This window comes from Archocentrus centrarchus, unplaced genomic scaffold (genome assembly GCF_007364275.1).
Source record: "Archocentrus centrarchus isolate MPI-CPG fArcCen1 unplaced genomic scaffold, fArcCen1 scaffold_40_ctg1, whole genome shotgun sequence".
Lineage (NCBI taxonomy): Eukaryota > Metazoa > Chordata > Actinopteri > Cichliformes > Cichlidae > Archocentrus > Archocentrus centrarchus.
The window spans coordinates 1,144,064-1,164,537 of NW_022060266.1; the positions used below are offsets into that span (position 1 = coordinate 1,144,064).

At 43.6% G+C, this 20,474-nt stretch overlaps 1 protein-coding gene across 2 annotated transcripts; it reads right to left on the minus strand.

Moving 5' to 3' along the window:
* Positions 1–4,621: 4,621 nt before the first annotated feature.
* Positions 4,622–19,826, minus strand: kpna5 (karyopherin alpha 5 (importin alpha 6)). 2 transcript variants are annotated; one of them, XM_030724669.1, is made up of 14 exons: positions 19,714–19,826; positions 15,500–15,633; positions 14,904–15,005; positions 14,715–14,814; positions 13,790–13,884; positions 11,652–11,783; positions 11,331–11,419; positions 11,158–11,257; positions 10,857–11,020; positions 9,196–9,274; positions 8,987–9,112; positions 8,775–8,902; positions 8,114–8,292; positions 4,622–6,334 (listed from the first exon to the last, which is right to left on the minus strand). In XM_030724669.1, exons 2-14 carry the CDS (start codon positions 15,626–15,628, stop codon positions 6,147–6,149), a joined length of 1,611 nt encoding a protein of 536 aa, XP_030580529.1. In that variant the 5' UTR covers positions 15,629–15,633; positions 19,714–19,826; the 3' UTR covers positions 4,622–6,146. The 2 variants fall into 2 exon arrangements, with proteins under 2 accessions (XP_030580529.1, XP_030580530.1); XM_030724670.1 differs by having other exon boundaries at positions 19,663–19,796.
* Positions 19,827–20,474: the final 648 nt, after the last annotated feature.

A 20,474-nucleotide genomic window follows, 5' to 3' on the forward strand; every position in this document is an offset into this window, starting at 1 on the left:
GCTTTTTTATGCTCCTCCATGTGGCTGTTTTGCATCCTTGTTTAGTGTCTTTGGTGCTGCCTGCCTGACTGTATTGCGTCTCTTTGTACTTTTGAAATGTTCGCAATAATCTGAATTCATTTTTCTGTGTTTGCTTTAACTTTGTGTCATTTCGGGTTAGATTAGTGCAGGGATCCTCACACCCAGGCCTCGAGAGTCGGTGTCCTGCAGGTTTTTTTTAGAATAGAATAGAACTTTATTGTCATTATGCATAACATGAAATTAATCAACAATACACATATACAACAATTTCTATAATGACATTCCGTCATAATATAACAAAATTTCGTTCGGAAGAACCATCCAGAGAAGAACAGACAGACTAACATAGGGAGATGGGTGTCTGCAGCCGCTGCCACTCTGGCGCTGCTGCTACAATCAGTTCCCAGAAAAAGGAAACAAACACACATCATGGGGTAGTTAGGTTAAAAAAAAAGGGTCCAAAAAACCACCTTAGCAAAGCATATTTGCACACTTAAAGCCAGGATAGCAATATGGGTGGAGTAGGGGGGGCGGGAGGGGATGCAGACGGAGACGAGAGGGTGGGGACATTGTAGAGCCAGATGCCAGCTCCTAGACAAAACAGTTCGCTGATAGTGATGGAAGTTCACCAGCGGCCGTGGTACAACAGATCCAGCTTCACAAATCACAGAGAGGGCTGAGGGGGAGAGCGTCCATCAGATATGAGATATGATACAGTAGGTGGGTGCTGAATTCGGCTAGATGCTGAATTCCTGATAATGCAGATGTTGTTTTGGAACAGGCTGCTTGTTTTTTCCAACAGCCTTCAGTCTCACTGTGGAACCATTCAGTAATCCAATATTCCAGATTCATTAGTTACCGTCCTCACCGTGCAGAACCGAACCTTATCTCCAGATCTAACCCCTCTCACCTGCGAGCACGTTCTCAGCTGGACTACGCGTCCGCTTTACGGCTCAGGTCCACCAGGCTTTGAGGCTGAGTCTGTACGGCGCTGCACAGCCCATCCACCTGGGTCTGCAGCCTCGCCAGATGTTGAACTGCTGCCCAGGTTTTCTTAATTTCCCGGTAAATCAGGTATCCTCCGAGCCCAAACAGAAGAGATCCTGTTACCAAGTAGCTGAATATGTAAACATCTTCCACGTCCTCGACCTCCAGTGCTGAGAGGCACACAGGTCTCCACGAGCTCCAAGAATCGATGACGTAGCCGACGGGGTCTGTTCCACTCGGACACGCAGGCTGCCCTTTCCCCGATCTCATAGTGGAGAAAATTCGATCAATGGTGTTTAGGGCCCAGTTTGCCAGATCTATGCTGCTCTTAATCTTATTCTTATTCGGACAGTGTGTGAGAGACGCTCTCACAGCAAGCAGGAGAGATGGAGGAGAGCAGGGAGGCAGGAGAGAGAGAGAATGTGACCGTCCCCGTCAGAGAGCAGGAGGGAATGAGTTTTAGATGTGTCTCTGCTTCAACACACACGAGTCAAATACAGAAGTCATGAGCAGGACTCTGGAGAACTTGGCTGCATACTGAGAAGGTAATTCCACCATTTGACTCAGGTGTGTTGGCTCAAGGACACATCTAAAACCTGCAGGACACCAGCTCTCGTGGCCTGGATGTGAGGATCCCTGGTTTAGTGTCTTTATCTTCATTGTTGCATCAATAACAACAAGTCATCGATTAGGAACGATGAATGTTGCCATCAGGGTTTAAAATATTTCGATTGCAGAGGAAATCTAACCTGACAGAGCAAAACTGCAGAGCAGAGCTCTTTTTCACTTAAACAATGTAAAAACAGCATGAAGGAGTCAAAGCCTGTAAAACAGTGTGTGAGCAAACAGTCGTCCAGAAAAGTCAGATGCAGTGTGCAGTTCTTCTGTGAAAATGAGACCGATTAAACAAACATAAAAATTCTTTGTACTGCAGTCCATCACTTAAAAACAACAGACTTCATTATAACTGTTTCATCATTTCAGACATTCATTCACTCTCCATCCTTTGACTATCACAAAAACACAAACAGGAAACTCACTTTTTGCAGACAAACATCATCCTGCAGCATCTCTCTGCTGTGGCTTCAGAGGCTGCTGTGCTCGTTTACATGAACCACCAATGAAGGAGCCTCCTCACACTGGGCCATGAACACCAAGCAGTCACTAATGTAACAAATGTATGGACCTTTCCCTCACTGCGGGAATAAAGAACCAAGCATTGCAGTCTGTCTGTAACTAACCAGTAAAAGTGTTTCCAGTCCACACTTTGAGTGATAAGCACCACTGAATTCCTGCCAGTTCAGTCTTAGTTCATCACATCACCACCTAAGCTGGGAACTGCAAACACGCTACCTGGCTTGTAGTTTTGGGCCAATAATTATCATGACTCAGTAATCAAGCAATTTTATGACCAATGGAACAAGAACCAATCAGAGAACAACACACAGAAGGGAATTTGTGAGCTCTGAAATGTCCGTGGACTCATTTGTGTAAATTTTGCTGAATTTTGGACCTGCTGAGGAAACACAATGAACTTGACCCTGTGGGAATTTTTTTTCCATATTACTTTTCAGTGAAGACCTTCCACTATTTGTGGTCTGCATTAGCTCGAAGTGGCCAGGGCAGCAGCAGGCTTGACAAACTCTGAAATCTGAGTTTACTCCTCAAAAATTCAGTGATTCATGTGGATTTTACACCAAATAAGTTCTTCTACATTTATTAAAAATGACCAATGAACTGATAGTTGCACGAAAATGTACGGCATCATGTCATTAACAAAACTTCCACTTGCAAAAAGCAAAGGGCCTCGACTGCCTCACAGAAATGCTGGAGCGCATCATGTAGAGAACACCAGTTATCGACAAAGCAAAAAGCCACATACACTCCAACAAAGTTCTACACCTACATCTGAACAGCTACATAAATAATGATAAAATGACTGGACCCAAGTGACCTGTCAGGAGGTGGCAGGGGAAATCATCCCACCAAATTCCTGTCCTGCCTCGTATTTATACTTACAGTAAGAGTTTCAGCATAAAAGATCCTGTAAGCTTATAAAACTTTGAGCAGTTAAGTTCTGCCACCACCAGAGGGCAGCAAACTGCACAGATCCTCATGTTTCAGTTAGACTGTTCTTTCTGCTTAATGGTTTAAGAAATAAAAGTAATTGTAATTATTTTACAGAAACTTCAGAATTTTTAATACAACACCCAGGTGTCCAGCAGACGGTTTCACCAGTCACTGTGGTGTAAAGAGGAAAAAAGGAACCTGATGAAGCAGCATGATCCCAGGTTGAAGTAAAGTTGTGATATTCAGGTAGAAGCCACAGTGACTCCATCAGGCTTCCACTGAAAAAACAAAGCGTCCAGTTGCTCTCTTCAGTCCAATGACATAAAATGTGAGGGACGATGTTGCTCTACCTGCTGAAGACTTTTTTCAAGCACTTAAGTAACCAAATCACTGCAGATAACCTGGTTCCAGTGGAAATCAGATACACAGTAACTTTGTTACACATACACCCAATGATGTGCTCAGAAACCTTTGGATTCAGTTGTCTGCTAAATTAGATTAGACTCTTACACCTTTTGCCATTAGAGGACCCCCCCCAAAAAAGAGGAGGAATTGTATCTGTACTTCTTCCAAATGAAGGCAGAATGAAGCTGTAACTCACCAATTATTCTAAAAGGCCTGACAGAAACAATTGCTTATAAATAATCACAACTAGTTCTTCGGCTCATATATGAATGTGGATCAAATGTCCTGTTTGTTCTAATCCCTTGGAATAGTGAGTGTATAACATTATTTTTACTTTACTAATGAGCTTCATGCTGGACTTTGGTTTGAGGAGGCTCGATTATAGGAAAGCTGGCTGTAACCTGATTACTTAAGTGCATTAAACCCAGTGTCGGACACCTGAATGGACCTTCAGAGTGATGAGGATGCAGTCATGGAACAAAAGGAGAAACTAGGCTGAGGAATGGCAAAGAAAGGAATGGGAGATGTAAAGGATTGAAGAGGAAAGGATGGGAAAACTGGGCTAATTAAAGAAGTAAGGAATAATGGAAACAAAAGAAAGAAGAAATGAAAGGAATTTTTTTTTAAAAAGGAGGAGAAACGTCTGCCACCCAAGTCCTCAGAGGGCTATGGTAGAGTGTACCTTAGTGTGTCTGTCAGGTGTCTTAGGTGTGCGTTTGTATGAGTTTAATCAGCTGCAGTGGCAGAGCAGCAGTCCAGCCACTAGAGGAAGCAGGAGGAGCAGCAGAAGCCACAAAGTGGAGCCTACAGACACAATCACAGTCTCACAGCTACATCTGAAAACCCTCCATTCAGACAGTGGAGACTACAGGGTTCTGTCCCTGCTCCATAACCACTCCGCCTCACTTTTCAACCAATCAGCATTAAGCATATGCGCCGCATTATCCACGTTGAGCTGCTAAGTTTTTGGAGGACTGCATGTTAGCGGTTTGTGTAGGCGAGGATCCACAGGAACAGACAACTGCAGCGCCATCAAAGTTAGCCTGAGGCTCAGTGACCTTAAAGATCCAAGGCTGCAACATGAAATGTCAGTAAATCAGTTTTCCTGAACAAAGGCCACAGTGCAGCACAGGAACAATGCTTTTAATACAACTGATAAATTTATTAAGTTCTGCAACATAATCTGAGTGTGCACCCTCACACGTGATCAGGTCCCGTGATCCAGGGTGCGTTAGGAACCACACAGACTGCATATTACAGTCTTACACTGCTGTACAGGCTGTTGACGAGTCAACGCACAATTTCTACAAGAGCCACAAGAACACAGCAAATGAACTCCCAAAGAGGAAAAACAGAAACACAACCAAAACAAACCCAAGTATTAGAAAACTATGATTGGATGTGCTCGATGTAATTTCTGCATTACAAATATTTCACATAAATATAGACCGACTCTGTTATCAACCAGTTATGTTGCTGTAGTCAAACTGACATGTATCAAAACTGTCGTGGTTCAGGGGCAGAAGCAAAAACTCTGCTTCCTTCTGAAGACCTCAGCCAGAACACTGCAAAATAAAGTGTAAATGTTGGAAATTAAACTGCATATCGAGCAGAAAATGATTGCATATAACATATTCCCATTTAATATTTTCTTTGCACCTTCTTACATGTATATATAATATACAAAACCCTCTAAGTCACACAAGTCGAATCACATTAAGGACTGCAGGCAGAAATCATTTAAGACTAGCTGCTAGCTCAGAGTGGCACACCAGAGAGCTGAACACTTCACTAGAAAGACTTCTGCACACACTGCATCATGTAACAGAGACCACCGGCTGCGTCCTGATAAATCTTTGTGGATCAACTGAAAGAACATTTAAAATAAGCAGCAAAAACATCCCAGTGAAAAGCTAACACTGTTACTGGATTCAGACCAACTCAGGCCAGCTGTGTGCAGCTGGCTTCAGTCAGAGTGGGGGGTGTAGAAGAGAAGAGGAGCTCCGACCTCTTCGTTCTCCAACACTCAGAAGACAAATAAATAACTGCCCTCCAGTCTTCAGGTCCTTTACAATCCAAAGGAGAGGAGAAAGAGCCCAGGGAGCACGTGCAGCTGCTTCAGACGTAAAGCATGGCAACACTTGGGCGTACAATAGTGTCGTTCTACAGGTGAGCCTCTGACCCCTGAACCTGAGCACTAAGGATTTCAGATTTGTGTATCACGGGAAAAACAAACCCCTATGCTTCTCGCTCCTCTCTCTGGAGACTGAAGAGGTAGTTTCACATTCAGAAAGGGATAAATGACACGGAGACACCAGTTTCAAACTGTAACACAATCACATCTTTCAGAATGATTTAAAAATCACCACAGGAAGCCAAACATCTTAATGTAGCGCTAAATTTAAAAATTATTTCGTTAACACGGGTTGGCTTTCGATGGCATAGACATTTCACCAGAGGGACAGAAACGAGTAAAGCTGAGCTCTATTCAGGATCCCGCAGTCTAAAGGCATCGAGGAGCCAAACGTCTGATCTCCACATTCACAAAGCTCAGGCGTAGCAGAAGATCTGGCCCAGTAGAGACGCGGTCTGAGAAGAACGCCGGCTCCTCTCTCTGAGGGGTCTAAAGACCAAGAAGATTAGACTGAGGAAGTGCGGCGCGATCAAAGCTGGAAACCCTCCATGGGTCCTTCCTGTTGCTGGAAGACAAACTGGCCTTGATTCTGATCCACCTGTGGAGCCAGGCTGGCATCCTCCTCCTCCACACCGAAGTAGTGTTCAATCAGGTCGAAGGCCTTCTGGTAGATCTCCTGGTTCTCGTGGCTCTGCAGAAACTCAATCTTGTCCAGGCCTGTAAGGATTGAACCAAATGCAAAATTCTCAAATTTCTGATACATTTCATCTCTCAGATTTTCACCTAGATCTCATCTACAAACACGACCTGGCTGAGAGGCCCAGCAGACACACAAAGACACCGAGGAAAAAATCACAGACCAACATGGAGCAAATCATGAGACCTGAACAAGAGGCCGGAGTAAAAGAACAGGTGAGTTAGCATTAAAGGGGGAGAGGGGAACGTACGTGTATGAATGTAAGTGTGTATGAATTATAGGGGACAGTGTGTGTACGTTAGTGTGATCTGGGGTGATCAACAAGAGCAAAAGTCAGCTTTAATCAGTTTAATTTTAACAACCCGTTTAGCTGATGAGAAAACAGCAGCATATTGGTGAGGCCTACAGATCCAGCAGGTTTCTGCACTCATTCCTCAGACAGTTTCATGTGAACACAGTAATGCTTACAACGGAGGGGAAAGGGCAGGAACGTCTTGACTTTGGGAACTCTCGAGGGTTCTTCAGATGAAACCTGCACAGTGACGACTGGAGATTTGGACCATCTCAGTTGATCCATATTTCTGGGATTGTGCAGGTCACTCCACAGCATGTCAGTCAGGTTAGAGTCGGGCCATCCCCAAACCTGAATGTTCTTCTATTCAAACCGTTCTGCTGATGTGCCCGCCTGCTCTGGTTGCCTGTCCTGTTGCAGTGTCTCCTAAACTTCAGCTTATGGACATTCAGCTGGATGCCACTGATATATTTTTGGATTCTTTGTTTCCTTAATGATCACAAGGCGTCCAGACGTGGCTGTAGCTCAGTAGGTAGAGCAGGTCACCTATTGATCGGAAGGTCAGCGGTTCGATTCCTGGCTACTCCAGGTTACATGCCAATGTATCCTTGGGCAAGATACTTAACCCCAAGTTGCTCTCCGACCATCCTGTCGGTGTATGAATGTGTGTGAATGTTAGCTAATTAAAAGTGCTTAGCTTAGTAAAACATGGAAGTGCTTGTATGAATGGGAGTGCATGGGTGAATGCACAGGTTGTATAAGCACTTTGAGTGCTCTGACTGAGTAGAAAAGCGCTATATAAGAACTAGTCCATTTACTGTTTACCCCAAGGTAGCAATGCAGCACTAAAACATAAAGCTCCCTTAAAGTTTTGGTGCCCAGAACATTGATCCAAATACACACTGTATTTTTTAAAATCATGTCCACAGAACACTGTCCCAGATGTGTAGTGGAACATCCAGGTGATCTTAAGATGTGCAACAATGTTTTCCATCTTTCCATAAATATCACTCAGTTTTTTCAAAGTGGACATAAAGATTGCAGCTCAGTTGCTGAACTGGGTTCTTGGTGTGATCTTTGTGCAACTTCTCCCTCACATGGAGCAGCAATAATCCTGACTTTCCTCCACTTGTATTGTGGACTGATGAACAGGTCTTTGCAGATGCTTCTGGACCTTTTCCAGCTGTTCATGTGAGTTTTCTTCTAAAGTGAAATTTCAGAAAGTTATCTGCATGTGGAAGTTCTGCTGATCAAGTTCACTCCAACCACAGTTTCTTTTCTCCAGCCTGCACTGTGGGGGATGTCACTTGTGTTGTGATGTCACTTTTGCCCGCGGTGCCATTTATGACAACATAAACTAGGTGTAAGTGTGCTGTTATGGGTGCATAAGTTATGGAACAAACATGAAACAAGAGAGCATGGGAAAGTGGACTTTTCTGAGCATGGATGAGAGCTGGTGAGTTATCGATGACGCTCAGTGCCTGCGTGTGGTGTCTCAGAGCCGTACCATAAGCCTCCTCGATGAGAGCGCAGTACGGGTTTATGCCGGTTCCGTTCTGTTTGGCTTCCTGTTCTCCCAGTCTGAGGATGTTCTCTAAACCATTCAGTGACACCTGCACGATCTTAGAGTCCATCACTGTCAGCAGATCACACATGGGCTTTATGGTATTCAGGGACACCAGATATCTGTCACAAAAACAAAAATGCTGATTACTTTGTTTATCAAGTACACATCACTTCCTGCTAATTCATTATTACAAATCCTAAACTTTCCATGACCCTGAATACCATCTCTAATCAACGTGCTGGTAGAACACTGCCTTTATGGTTTCAGCGAAATTTCATAAACCAAATATCTGGAACTGTAATAAATAAATTCAACCGTCACATTAACGGCCCTGTTAACTTTGTAGAGATCAGATTCAGAGAGCAGCACACTGCTTCAGAGTGTTCAGATGACCCTTTGGTGGATTTCAATCATATTCATATTGATCTGTTAGAAATATAACGGTCAGGGTTCCAACAGGACAATGCTCACTAAGCAGTGCTGTATTTGTGGGAAACATGGCACCAGAACTATTTGGAAGCAAGAGAGAATTTTCAGGTTCTCGGTAATCTCCTGACTCAAAGCATGTCACAGGGAAGGAGAGTAAGCCTGGTAAACACACTTGATCTGTGCAGGAGTCCCCCCAGAGGTGGCATTGGTGATTGCCCACGCAGCCTCCTTTCTTGTGCGGAATTCGGCCTTCTGAAGGATCTCAATGAGTACTGGAAAGATGTTGGCATCGATAACATTCTGACAAAAAAAGAAATGCTGTGAGCAACAAAGGACAACAGCCTTTCAGCTTGCCACAATAAGCAGGGATGACACAGCCCGTACCTGAATCTGAGCTCTGTTTCCTGCTGTGATGTTGGACACAGTCCAGCACGCCTCCTTCTTGATGGACTCCTTAGGACTGCTGAGGAGGTGCAGTAAACACGGCAGAGCTGAACAGTTCAAGATTACCTGAGATCAAAACCGCAGAGCACAATTATCTCAATGCTGTAAACAAGAAAATCAGCATCTAATGAAAGAAACAGAGCCTCTACCTGGGTCTGGATGTCATCTCCTGTTACAATGTTTCCCACTGCCCGTAAGGCAGGAGAAACAACCTTGTAGTCACTGTGCCTACGAGAAACAGAACACAGCACTGAACTCAAAATCACTGCTTCTTTGTGCAAATATGTTACACTAGGAAAAAGTTACACTCTGCACAACAATGAACATTTTAAATTGTTATACGGTGCTTGAATAGGCTCGTGACTGTAATATCCTCAACTGCTGATACAATATTTTTAAACCCTGAGCTGGAGCTGAAAGTCTGCACATCAGTCACAACCTCGTCACTTCCTGATCACCATAGCAATGGTATTCTTCTTCTTTTGGCCATTTCCTTTAGCGGCCACCACAGCGGATCATCTGCCTCCATCTCACCCTATCCCAACAATCCTGCTCCATCACACCGACCCTCTCCAAGCCTCCTCCACGGTCTCCATGAAGCTTCTTTGTGGTCTTCCTCCTGCCCTGCAGGACAAAATCCTTTGTCCAACTTCCTGTCCTACGCACATTTCCAAACCATCTCAACCTGAGCCTTCCATCTGCTACGCTCATTAACCTACTCCTGTCCATTCTGCTCTCTCCCAGTGAAGATGTTAGCATCTTCAGCTCTGCCACCTTCAGCTGCACCTCCTGTCTTTGTGTCAGGGCCACCATCTCCAAACCAAACATCGTAGCAGGTCTCACAGGTCTCAGAACCGTTCCCTTTCTGGCTGCCACATCAGTCCATGAAGACTCCTGCATGATGTAACCCCACCTCCACCTTGAACCCATTTGTCACTCCACCTGCACATCTCCCCACTGTCTTGCTGTCCTCATACATGTCCTGCATACTGCTCTGCCACTGCTGACTTCCTTAGGGAGTAGCTTTCTCTGGATCCACAAAGTAACGGAGCAACTGCGTCTGACCTGCTTAGCCTGCTGCGCCTGTGACTCGAACGGATGAGCAGTAGAAAACAGATGGATGGATGGATGAGCACCTCCTTTTAGTGGGTGCATATATGTGTGTGAACACTAATCTAATCTTGAAAGCCTGGTCTGTGGGACACCTGTGAGCCTGATCCTGGACAGTTCAGCTTCACCTGGTTTTCCTCTTCATACAGCACCACGACAGCCCCTCTCCTGACTTCTGAGGCTTTTGCACTTTGGCCCACTTAAGTGTTTCATCAAACAAATGCTAATATTAGACAAAGATAAACCAAGTAAATACAAAATGCAGATTTTAAATGAAATCCATTATTAAGGAAAAACCATCCCAACCTACCTGGCCCTATGTAAAAAAGCAATTGCCTTAGAATGACCTTAAACAGGTCATTCGTGCTCAAAAACCCTCCACTGTGGCTGAATAAACAATAAGAAAGAGTGGACCAAAATTCCTCCACAGCAATGTCAAACACTCATTGCCAGTTGAGTTGCAGTTTGTGCTACAAAGGATGACACAACCAGTTATTGGAGGTGGCAGTTACTTTTTGGATAGCTTTATTCTATTAATAATGTAGTCATCATTTAAAAACGACATTTGGCATCTCTGCAGCTTATCTTTGTCTAATAAGTTTGTCTGAAACATGTATGTCATATGCAAAAAACTAAGAAATCAGGACGGTGCAAATACTTTTTGATGGTACTACACTTGATTTGTGTGTCAGTTTCATACATGAGCAGCTCCACCAGCCTGCGGCAGACCCCGGAGTCAATGACCGTCTGGATCTTTTCATTGGGGCCGTCAGACAGGTAGGACAGAGCCCAGCAAGCATCAGCCAGCACATCTGGATCACTGCTGAACAGAAGCCTGGACAAAACGCTGAGGCAAGGGGACACCTGACAAAAATGACACAGACACGGGGACCGTTTAGTACCTGAACTGGATGAGCAGTACAGGAAATACCACTAAAGAAAAAGAAGGCAAAAGCAGCAGATCCAGTACTCAGTAACTCAATATTGACAAACGGGCTCACCTTGGCAAAATCTGGTGGTGGGTTTTTCCCCCGGCATAGGTTGGACAGAGCCCACACTGCATTGCGAGTTGTTGTGAGACGGTTGGATTTAGCGAGCAACCTACAGAGCAGAGCCCAGCTGTTAGCACGGGCCGGAGAGGGTCAGACAGACGCAGACAGACAACAACACTTACTGCTGTAAAGATGGGAGAATGCCACAGTTGAGCACGTAGTCTCTGCACTCAGCATTATCTCCTGCTATGTTCCCCAGCGCCCACACTGCCTGAAACACAACACAACCAGCATGCTTTAACTACATTACATACTGCAGCCCAAAAGACTCCGGTACAGAGCTCAGCCCTGCCGCTGACACTCATCCAGCCTGCTGATGTGTGAGACCTGCCAAAGACTATGAGATTTTGTTCTGAACCTATAAATGGTTGTGTGTGAAAATCACAGTTGCTGTAACTGAGCAGCTGAACAGGTGACTCTTAATATTGGCTGATGACACTTACCTGTTCTTGAACGTCCTCATACTCAGAGTTCAGCAGTTCAATGAAAATGGGAACAGCTCCTGTTTCAATCACAACCTTGGTGTGCAAGAAGGTACCAGAGGCGATGTTGGTCAGTGCCCAGGCTGCTTCAAACTGTTACACACACACACACACACACACACACACACACACACACACACACACACACACACACACACACACACACACACACACACAAACACACACACACACACACACACACACACACACACACACACACACACACAAACACACACACACACACACACACACACACACACACACACACACACACACAAAATGGTTAAAAAACACTATTGCACTGTAACAGACTACTGTACTGACCACTCAAACTGCTCCCATACATTCACACAGCTCTTGAAGCCCTTGACCTACCTCACATCTATGGCCAGTTTACAATGACCAACTATCATGCATGTATTTGGCATGTGGGAGGAAGCCGGAGTACATGGAGGGACCCACACAGGTACAGGGAGAACAAACTCATCCACATCCAAGTCATCCATACTTTTATCTCACTACATTTGGACTATTTAACTATTGTAATTCTATTTGAACTTCCTCCACCCACGTCGAAGGCATAGTCACACTTTATGAACCAAGCAGCTGCCTGCACTCTCCAGGTCAGACTGGACCCACAGCCCGGCCGGTTATGAGAGGAAATCAGGCCGCTGCACAGCCGTGAAACACCGAGACGGGGAAGCCCAGGATCTACTTTTAAAACAGACCTAAAAAAATGTGATGCTCACTCTATTTCTTTATTTTTATCTTATTCCGTTTGTCCAGGTTTATACTGTTGTTGTTTCAACTGTGTTTGATTTTCTTGATTTCTGAATGTGACACATTGTTTTCTGTGAAGCACAAAAATAGCTTTATGATTGAATAATATTGACCTGCACTTTTCATCTGGTGAGCTTCTCTTTGGACCACAAAGCGGTCGCTGTAGGAACTGGCCCCCGCAGGTGAGCGGCGATGTCACCCTTTCTCTGTCGCAGTAAAGCTCGTTACACACCAGACGTGTTGTGTTTTTGTGAATAAGTCGTCCTCATAAAACGCTGTGAAAATTGTGACTTTTCATTCAACACTGCATCCTGGAGGCATGGCCATTCACCATGAAACAGGAAGTTGTTTTTGAGGGCTTGGAAAGCTTAAAAGGTCATGAACCTGCACACACCTCCAGCATGACGTTTGATGTTCTACGGCTCTTACGAGTGGATGTGGAAAAATGGCCCCAGCACTACACCTCACCTATGGGTCTGAAATTTGGCAGCCTCGTGTAATGTCTCGAGATCTGGAGCCATACCCTAAACCCAACAGGAAGTAGGCCATTCTGAATTTCAAATGCATGTTTTGCAGTATTTTAATTTTTGCCAGTTTGAGGCCTTGTACTTTAACAAACTCCTCGTAGATGGTCTTTGACAAGTTCAATCTTAAGATGTCGATGATGCTAAACTGTTTTCATGAAAGGGCGTGTTCATGCCGGCTCGCCAAAATTAGAGCGCACAGGATTGGATACCTCAATGGTACATTCCCCAGTCTGTCACACACTGCCAAATATTAGGTCACACTTGCTTCCACGCATGACATACAGCAGTGTGACACATTAGTGGGTTTTCTCCATCGCCACCTAGTGGACATAGAAGCTTTTCTGTAGCTACATTACACAACACGCAGCATTCCAGGCTCAAAACATCCATGTGACCGCATGACAGTCCTCACCTCCAACAGGCCCGAGCTGTAGCACAGCTCGACTGTGTCGAGGTGTGAGGGCCCGGTGCCCTCTCACTGCTGCTTTAATATCATTATTGCTGTGAAGCAACAGTACTGCCCAATGCAACACCATGTCATTCACTCATTTTGTGATTAATTATGAATGAATCAATAGGCAACGTTAAATAAGAAATTAAAACCTTGATACAAGGTTACCTTTAGCAGGACTAATAACCATTTCTCTGGAATTCCATCTGGAGCGTGCACATTTCATGGTGAGTGTATAACGTGTGTTAAAGACATCTACTGTTATGTGATAGCGGAAGTGTTGACACATTCACTTTGCCCTGCTAACCACAGAGTCGTGTATATAGGCCCCGTGCTCTAACCTGTAGTGTACAGTTTTCACTCCGCTTCAAAAACTCCACAAAACGAGTCACAACACCAGGAGTGGAAATGACCTCATCGATGGGCGGGTTGGGCTCTGTACAAAAGAACAAGTAAAAGAAGAGAACACGTCTGAGTGTAATCCTGTTCGAGAACAACAGGCACGTCAAAGACAGATCAGCTCAACTAATGTGCAGAGAGGTCACAAAATGAATGACATCTGTGTTCTGCAGAAAAATACCCACATTTGTGTTGTAGTAAAAATGTTGTACTTCACTGGTCATTTTGTGTTTTTGCATTTATCAAACAGAGCTTCCAAAGCTGACCCTTTTCTCTTGGTTTAATCTCTACTGTGCAAGTCAGTATGAGTGTGGTACAACAGAGCCTTCCATAGAGCTGTGGGCAGGATTACTTAAAGGAAAACTTTTCTATTGTTTTTTACATTTATTTCCATGTTTTTGGGTCTAAATTATTAATGAGTGCAAAAATGTTTTGAATCGTTATAAGTGGCAACTGCAAAATGACTTCAATCCCCAGCACAGTGAAAATGTAGCTGCTACTCTAATAGTAACATCATAGAAAGGATCCATGTTTCTGATGTAGCTCTCACTACCTGTGGGTGCGTAGGGAAAACGGGACACACAGAAGCTGGAGCTGAGAACACCTGTGGCTCTAATAACTGGTACAAACCAAACAGAAGTTCTCCAGCAGCAGAGATTTTCCTGAAGAAAGAAGCTCCTCCAGAAACTGCAGTTTGATTTTCTGACAGCCAGCAGTGCGTGTGAAAGCAGAAGGGAATCATGTTGCGTAGCAGCTGTTTTGCTCTGGACCCAATCTGAACAGTTTTTTAATAAACCAGCTCCAAAAAGTGATTTTTTTCTTTAAAATTCGGAGAAATTTAGTAAATAATCTGTTGCAGACACAAACCTTTGGAAAGCAATTTTCTGAATTTCTGTGTAGCAATTAGCTGCTGGTCTGGGTCTTCTGAGAAGATCATCTGAATCATGTCAGGTGTTATGACTCCATCCTGCACAAAGTCAACAGCAGACAGAGATCATGTTCAGACTTTAGCTGAGCATACGTACAGGGAAAAAGTGAGCTTAGGCCGACACTTACGCCTGTGATGGGCACTGTGGAGCTAATGTCTGGATCCTGGATTGGACATTCCAGCATTGATTCATCAGCTGAAGGTATGCAGACATTTCTCCTCTTGAACAACTGCAGTCATGCAGACAAGATCAAATGACTAGACTTCACTTTAACAGGCAGAAAAATGCACAGGGGTTCAACTGAGGCAGACTGCCGGACACATGTGAGATCAGTCTGGCACACTACTGTACCACATAAATAAAAGAGACGCCTGATTACTGTAAAGACCCAAACGTTCCTGTTAGGGTCTCCAGGACATCCAGGGGGTTGTGGAAAAGCAACACAAAAATGTCCAGACAAGGAGCAAGAATCAGGAGCCAAATAAAGGGTTTTTTTTCAGAGATTCTCTGGTATTTAGCACTCATCTCACTGAACTTTAGCACTCCTAGCATTAATTGTTGAGTGGAGTCAGCTGCTAAGGGTGGTACCAAAGGGCAAAACTCACGCCCTCACAGATAAACCACAGCAGGCCCTGATAGGCCCATAACACAAATTCCATTTTAGACACTGAATGATACTAAAGACAATTTAAATCAAGGCACTCGGGGTGAGGTGGTGTTCACCTGTTCCTCTCTCTTCTGTTTGCGTAGCTGGATTCCTTCCTCTTCTCTCCTTCGACGCATCTCCTGAGGATTCAGTGCTTTGTTCTTATAGCTCTTCATCCTGTAGTTGTCTTTCCCTGGGCTCGCCATTGCCTCTGCAGAGTTACACAGATGGGGGTGGTTTGAAACTGTGCTCATCATCATATGCCGAGAATTTAGAACATTTTAGTTCACAAGACAAACATGACATCAACAGGCAGAATGTACATGCTTTTAAACAGCTACAAACCCCACTGTCTTACACAGGATAACACTACACTATCAGATTACTCATGTGCAACAGAATCAATACCAAGAGTGCTGTCTTCACCTCCTCGAGCTGACACACAATTTCACACAGCCCCTCCTCTCACTAGTAGCTGAACAGCAGATGATGTCATGAACAATGAACTGAGGAATTGAGGTTAGTAAAGCTCCCGTTTCAAAAACCCGTCAGTACTGAACAGCTACAGATATTAAATTATTAAATGAGAAAATACTTTTGTTTTTTAACAAACCAAAAAGATCATTACACTCACAGTTGGGGTGGCTCGAGATTTTTGCACACCTTACACTGATGTTACTGTAATATGTATATATAGTGTCATTACTGAGGTTTGTATTTTTTATTTATGACAACCCCCCCTCCCAAAATTCCTCACAATGGAGAATTTACCTGGACATCAATATCATGTTTTATATTGAATTACCGTTACAATCTTATTAGCAAGTAATGACTGTGTAATTACACAATTTAGCAGGACAAGTCCGTTAAGAGTTCTTCATACAAGATGAAAATTCAAAGGAAAAACTGGAGCAAAGTTTAGGTACCCCGAGGCTCTGTTATACTGTGGGGACAATTCACTGGCATGGTTTGGATGGTCTTGGTGCCTCAGAGGGTCACTGCCACCCAGTGCAAAGTTATTCTAGGTGATCGTCGTCAGCCTATGAAGAAAACATCTCTATCTTAATGGAAGTGGTCCATACAGTACAATGACTCCCTGAACTGTTTGATTAGTATGAACATAATGTGAGTCATGGTATATGGCCATAACCAGAGCTAATTTCAGAACAATTCCCAAAAAGCTGGGACACTATAAATAAATACAGAAAGCAATAATTTACCAATCTCAAACCAATATTTCATTCACAATAGAACACATATCAAATGTGCAAACAGAGAAAATATAACATTTTAAGAAAATTATTAGCTCATTTTGAGTTTGATAGCAACACCACATCTCAAAAGTTGGGACAAGAGGCTGGAAAAGCAAGTGGTATGAAAAAGAGACAGCTGATTGCAACTGGCAACAGCTCAGAAACATGACTGGGTATAAAAGAATCATCTCAAACAGAAAAGGCAGTTTCTCAAGAAAACATTCACCATCTGCAAATTATGGAACAATCGCACAATAATGTTCCTCAATCTAAGACTGCAGAGACTTTGAATATCATCATCTACAGTGCATAATGGGATGGTTTTAGCTCAGGAAGTAGAGCGCCTACTAATTGGAAGGTCAGTGGTTTGATCCCTGGCTGCTCCTGTCTGCCAAAGTATCCTTGGGCAAGATACTGAACCCCAAGTTGCACTTAGTGCTTGTGTGCATAAATATGAGTGCTCAAAGTAGAGTAGAAAACTATATAAGAACCAGTCTATTCACTATTCATCATAATATCATCAAAAGAGTCCAAGAATCAGGAGAAATGGCTGTGTGCATGCCCAATGCCGGGATCTTCAGCACACAAGCATGAGCGTCATGGAAATCCCCACAGGAACACTTCCAGAAATCACTGTCCGAACACAGTTTGCAGTGCCACCCACAAATGCAGGTTAAACTCAATCATGCAAAAAAGAAAAACATGTGAACACCATCCAAACACGGCACCATCTTCTCTGAGCCAAAGTTCATGTAAAATGTACTTGCAACATGGAAAACTACTACTCTGGACTGGGTTACAAGACCATCAGCAAGAAGCCTGGTGAGAAGGTGACAGCTGTTTGAGGGATTATTTAGAAAAGGAAGAAACATAAAATGACCATCAATCTCTCTCAGTCTGGAGCTCCATGGGATGAGGATGCTCATGAGAATGGTGGTGGATCAGCCCAAAGTGTGTACAAACAAAATTAAACTAATAAAAATGAGCCAAACCACTCTAAAAAACAATTCAAACTAACTAAATTAAACTAAACTATCATGTAAAATCCAAAACTATAACAACCTTGATCCAGACATTTTTTCCCAGGGAAGGCCTTGAATAATTCAGCGACACAATGCTAAACCGCATACTGCACCTATTACAACATGCAGGGTTCTAGCCAGCAGTTAATCACTCTGCGCTGAGGTTGCACCGGGCTCAGAATTTCACTGGTTCGCTACTGGAACCGTTCACTAATACCACAAATAGCAATTGGGTGTTCAATGCCCAGGGCAACCCCTCCCCCTGCGGTCGTCCGATACTCGGATACTGCCAGGCCGTGATCTTTTTTCTGGCCTGACCCCCAGCTTGGCTTGGCAGCAGAATCCGGGTCCTGAACTGGCCTGCTTGTCGTCCAGACCTTTCATTAACTGAGAACATTTGGAGCATCGTGTACTGAAAAATACAACAAAGCAGACCGAGGACTGTTACTCCTATATCAAATAAGAATGGAACAACAGTCCTCTCCCACAAGTCCAGCAGCTGGTCTCCTAAGTTCCCAGACATTTACAGACTGTTGTTAAAAGAAGAAGGAAAGCTACACACTGGTAAACATGGCCCTGCCCCAGCAGTTTGATACATGTTGCTGTGGCCATCAAATTCAAAGTCAGTTAAAATCTTTCTCGAAATGGTACATTTTCTAGGCACTTTGACATGTGTGACCATGTGCCCTGCAAATGTCACAGAATGAGACTATAGAGTAGTAGTGCAAAAACAACAAGTCATTCACAATGGTCACTTTGTATGGTTCTCTGCAAGAAATACAGTCTAGACCTTAGGCAACACTCTCCAACACCACTATGAAAACAAAACGCTTCCTCACTTCATGCCGAGTTTCCTTTAATATGCCACCCCATTTGTACACTTCCACACAAATTGGATTCTGGACAGGAATACATATTATGTATGAAACTGTTGTCCCAAGGGATGCTGGGCGTTCCCAACACACCTACTTTTTACAGCTGCAGTCACGTGATAAGCATGCTGTTAAAACCCTTTCTTGTTTAAAAAAGCAACCAATATTAACAACATCTATCTTAAAGCTTTCATAGAATGCAGTAAGCAGAATAAAAAATCCAGTGGATTACTTTAGCCACAAAAGGCAGCGTGGCAGAAACAGGAACAATGCCCAAGTCTCACCGGATTTGTGAAAAACGGCGCATCGATTCAAATTTTATTTGTACAGCACCAAAATCACAACAGTCGCCTCAAGGCCCTGCACACTGTAGCAAGTCCACAGCAAAATGACTCACATGCTCAGAAGTTTTGTTTTAATAACACTTGCTTTAAGATGAACCAATGTTTAGAGCTACACCAAGTTTGGGTTTCTCTAATTTATGTGGAATATTATCCCGCAACTCAGAGAAGACAGGCATCACAACTAGGAAACTGGAGAGTACTTTAGGTCACAGCAATCACCCCCTTTAATGTGACTTCTCTTACCCCACATTTTAAAGAGAAGGTGAAAATAAGACTTCAGCACATAATGCGAGATAACGTCAGGAATTGTCCGAATCGTTACAATTAATCTGAGGAGATGTAAACAAGGACAGCTACAGAGACTCCTAAACTAGTACATGTAGAGAATTTCTTTATTAAGCACTTGGACACACGAGCTGTTTTTCCCGGTCAGGAAGGAGGTCATGCTAACTCCTGTCCAAAAAAATAGTTAGGCTTGCAAGGTAATGCTGCACTCCTCGAAGTTTATGCACACATTTAACAGAAAATACGAACACTGAATACACGAGTTACACGTGACATTCGAACTTGTAGCACAACGATTTGCTGGCTTGCAGGACCTAACCTCGATCCATGCAACACAACCAAACGGATTTGGGCTACGTTATTCCTGGTTAGTCCGTAAATGAGCTACCCGGCTAGCTCAGAAGCTAATGCTACCTTGTGGCCAATTTCTCCGCTGTAATTTCAGGGCCGTTAATAACACTAACCTTATCACATGCCCCCCTCCCCGATTCCTACGCAGTGAAGAGGTTATGTACCTGAAAACACGCGCGGCTGTTTGAGACCTACAACTTCTGTTACTCCCTCTGTTTCTTAGTCCAAAATGGCGACAAGCTAAAACTTTCCCAGCAAACCCCGCGCGTCAACAACGCCTCACGCCGCTTCCGCCTACGGACGCTGTACTACGGAAAGCCGAAGGCCCAAACATCTCACTTTCGCCACAGTGAGTCAAGTATTGCCACTTTTTCAACCCGTGTGTTAAAGAATTATGTAAATATCACCATCAGTAGAGGCAGGATGCCTGGAAAAAAAAAACACGCCAAAAAGACGTATTTTACGTCACAGAGTAGTGTTTTGAAAGCCTCCTTATGAGCAGCAAAAAAGAAACAAAAATTATTTTTGTCTATCAAAAACAGTACACGTGTTTCCCACTTTATTTACCACACAGGACCCATTCATGCACTAATGAAGTAATTGTTACTATTTACATGTGTGTAAATGCTTAGAATGCTTTTATATATATATATATATATATATATATATATATATATATATATATATATAAACACACACACAAAAACAAACAAATGAGCCAATATAAAACAAAAGTAGCATCGTCCGATCAGTGATTTCTCAGGTTTCCCACTGGGACCTACCTCTTCCGTTTTGTTAATACTGTTGTGTTTTTGTAAGATGTCGTAGTGTTTTGAATATGTTGTTGTGTTTTTAAATTTGTAGTTGTGACTAGTGATTTGTTGATGTGCAGGGTTCTAGCCAGAAATTTTTTTTAGCCCAGCTG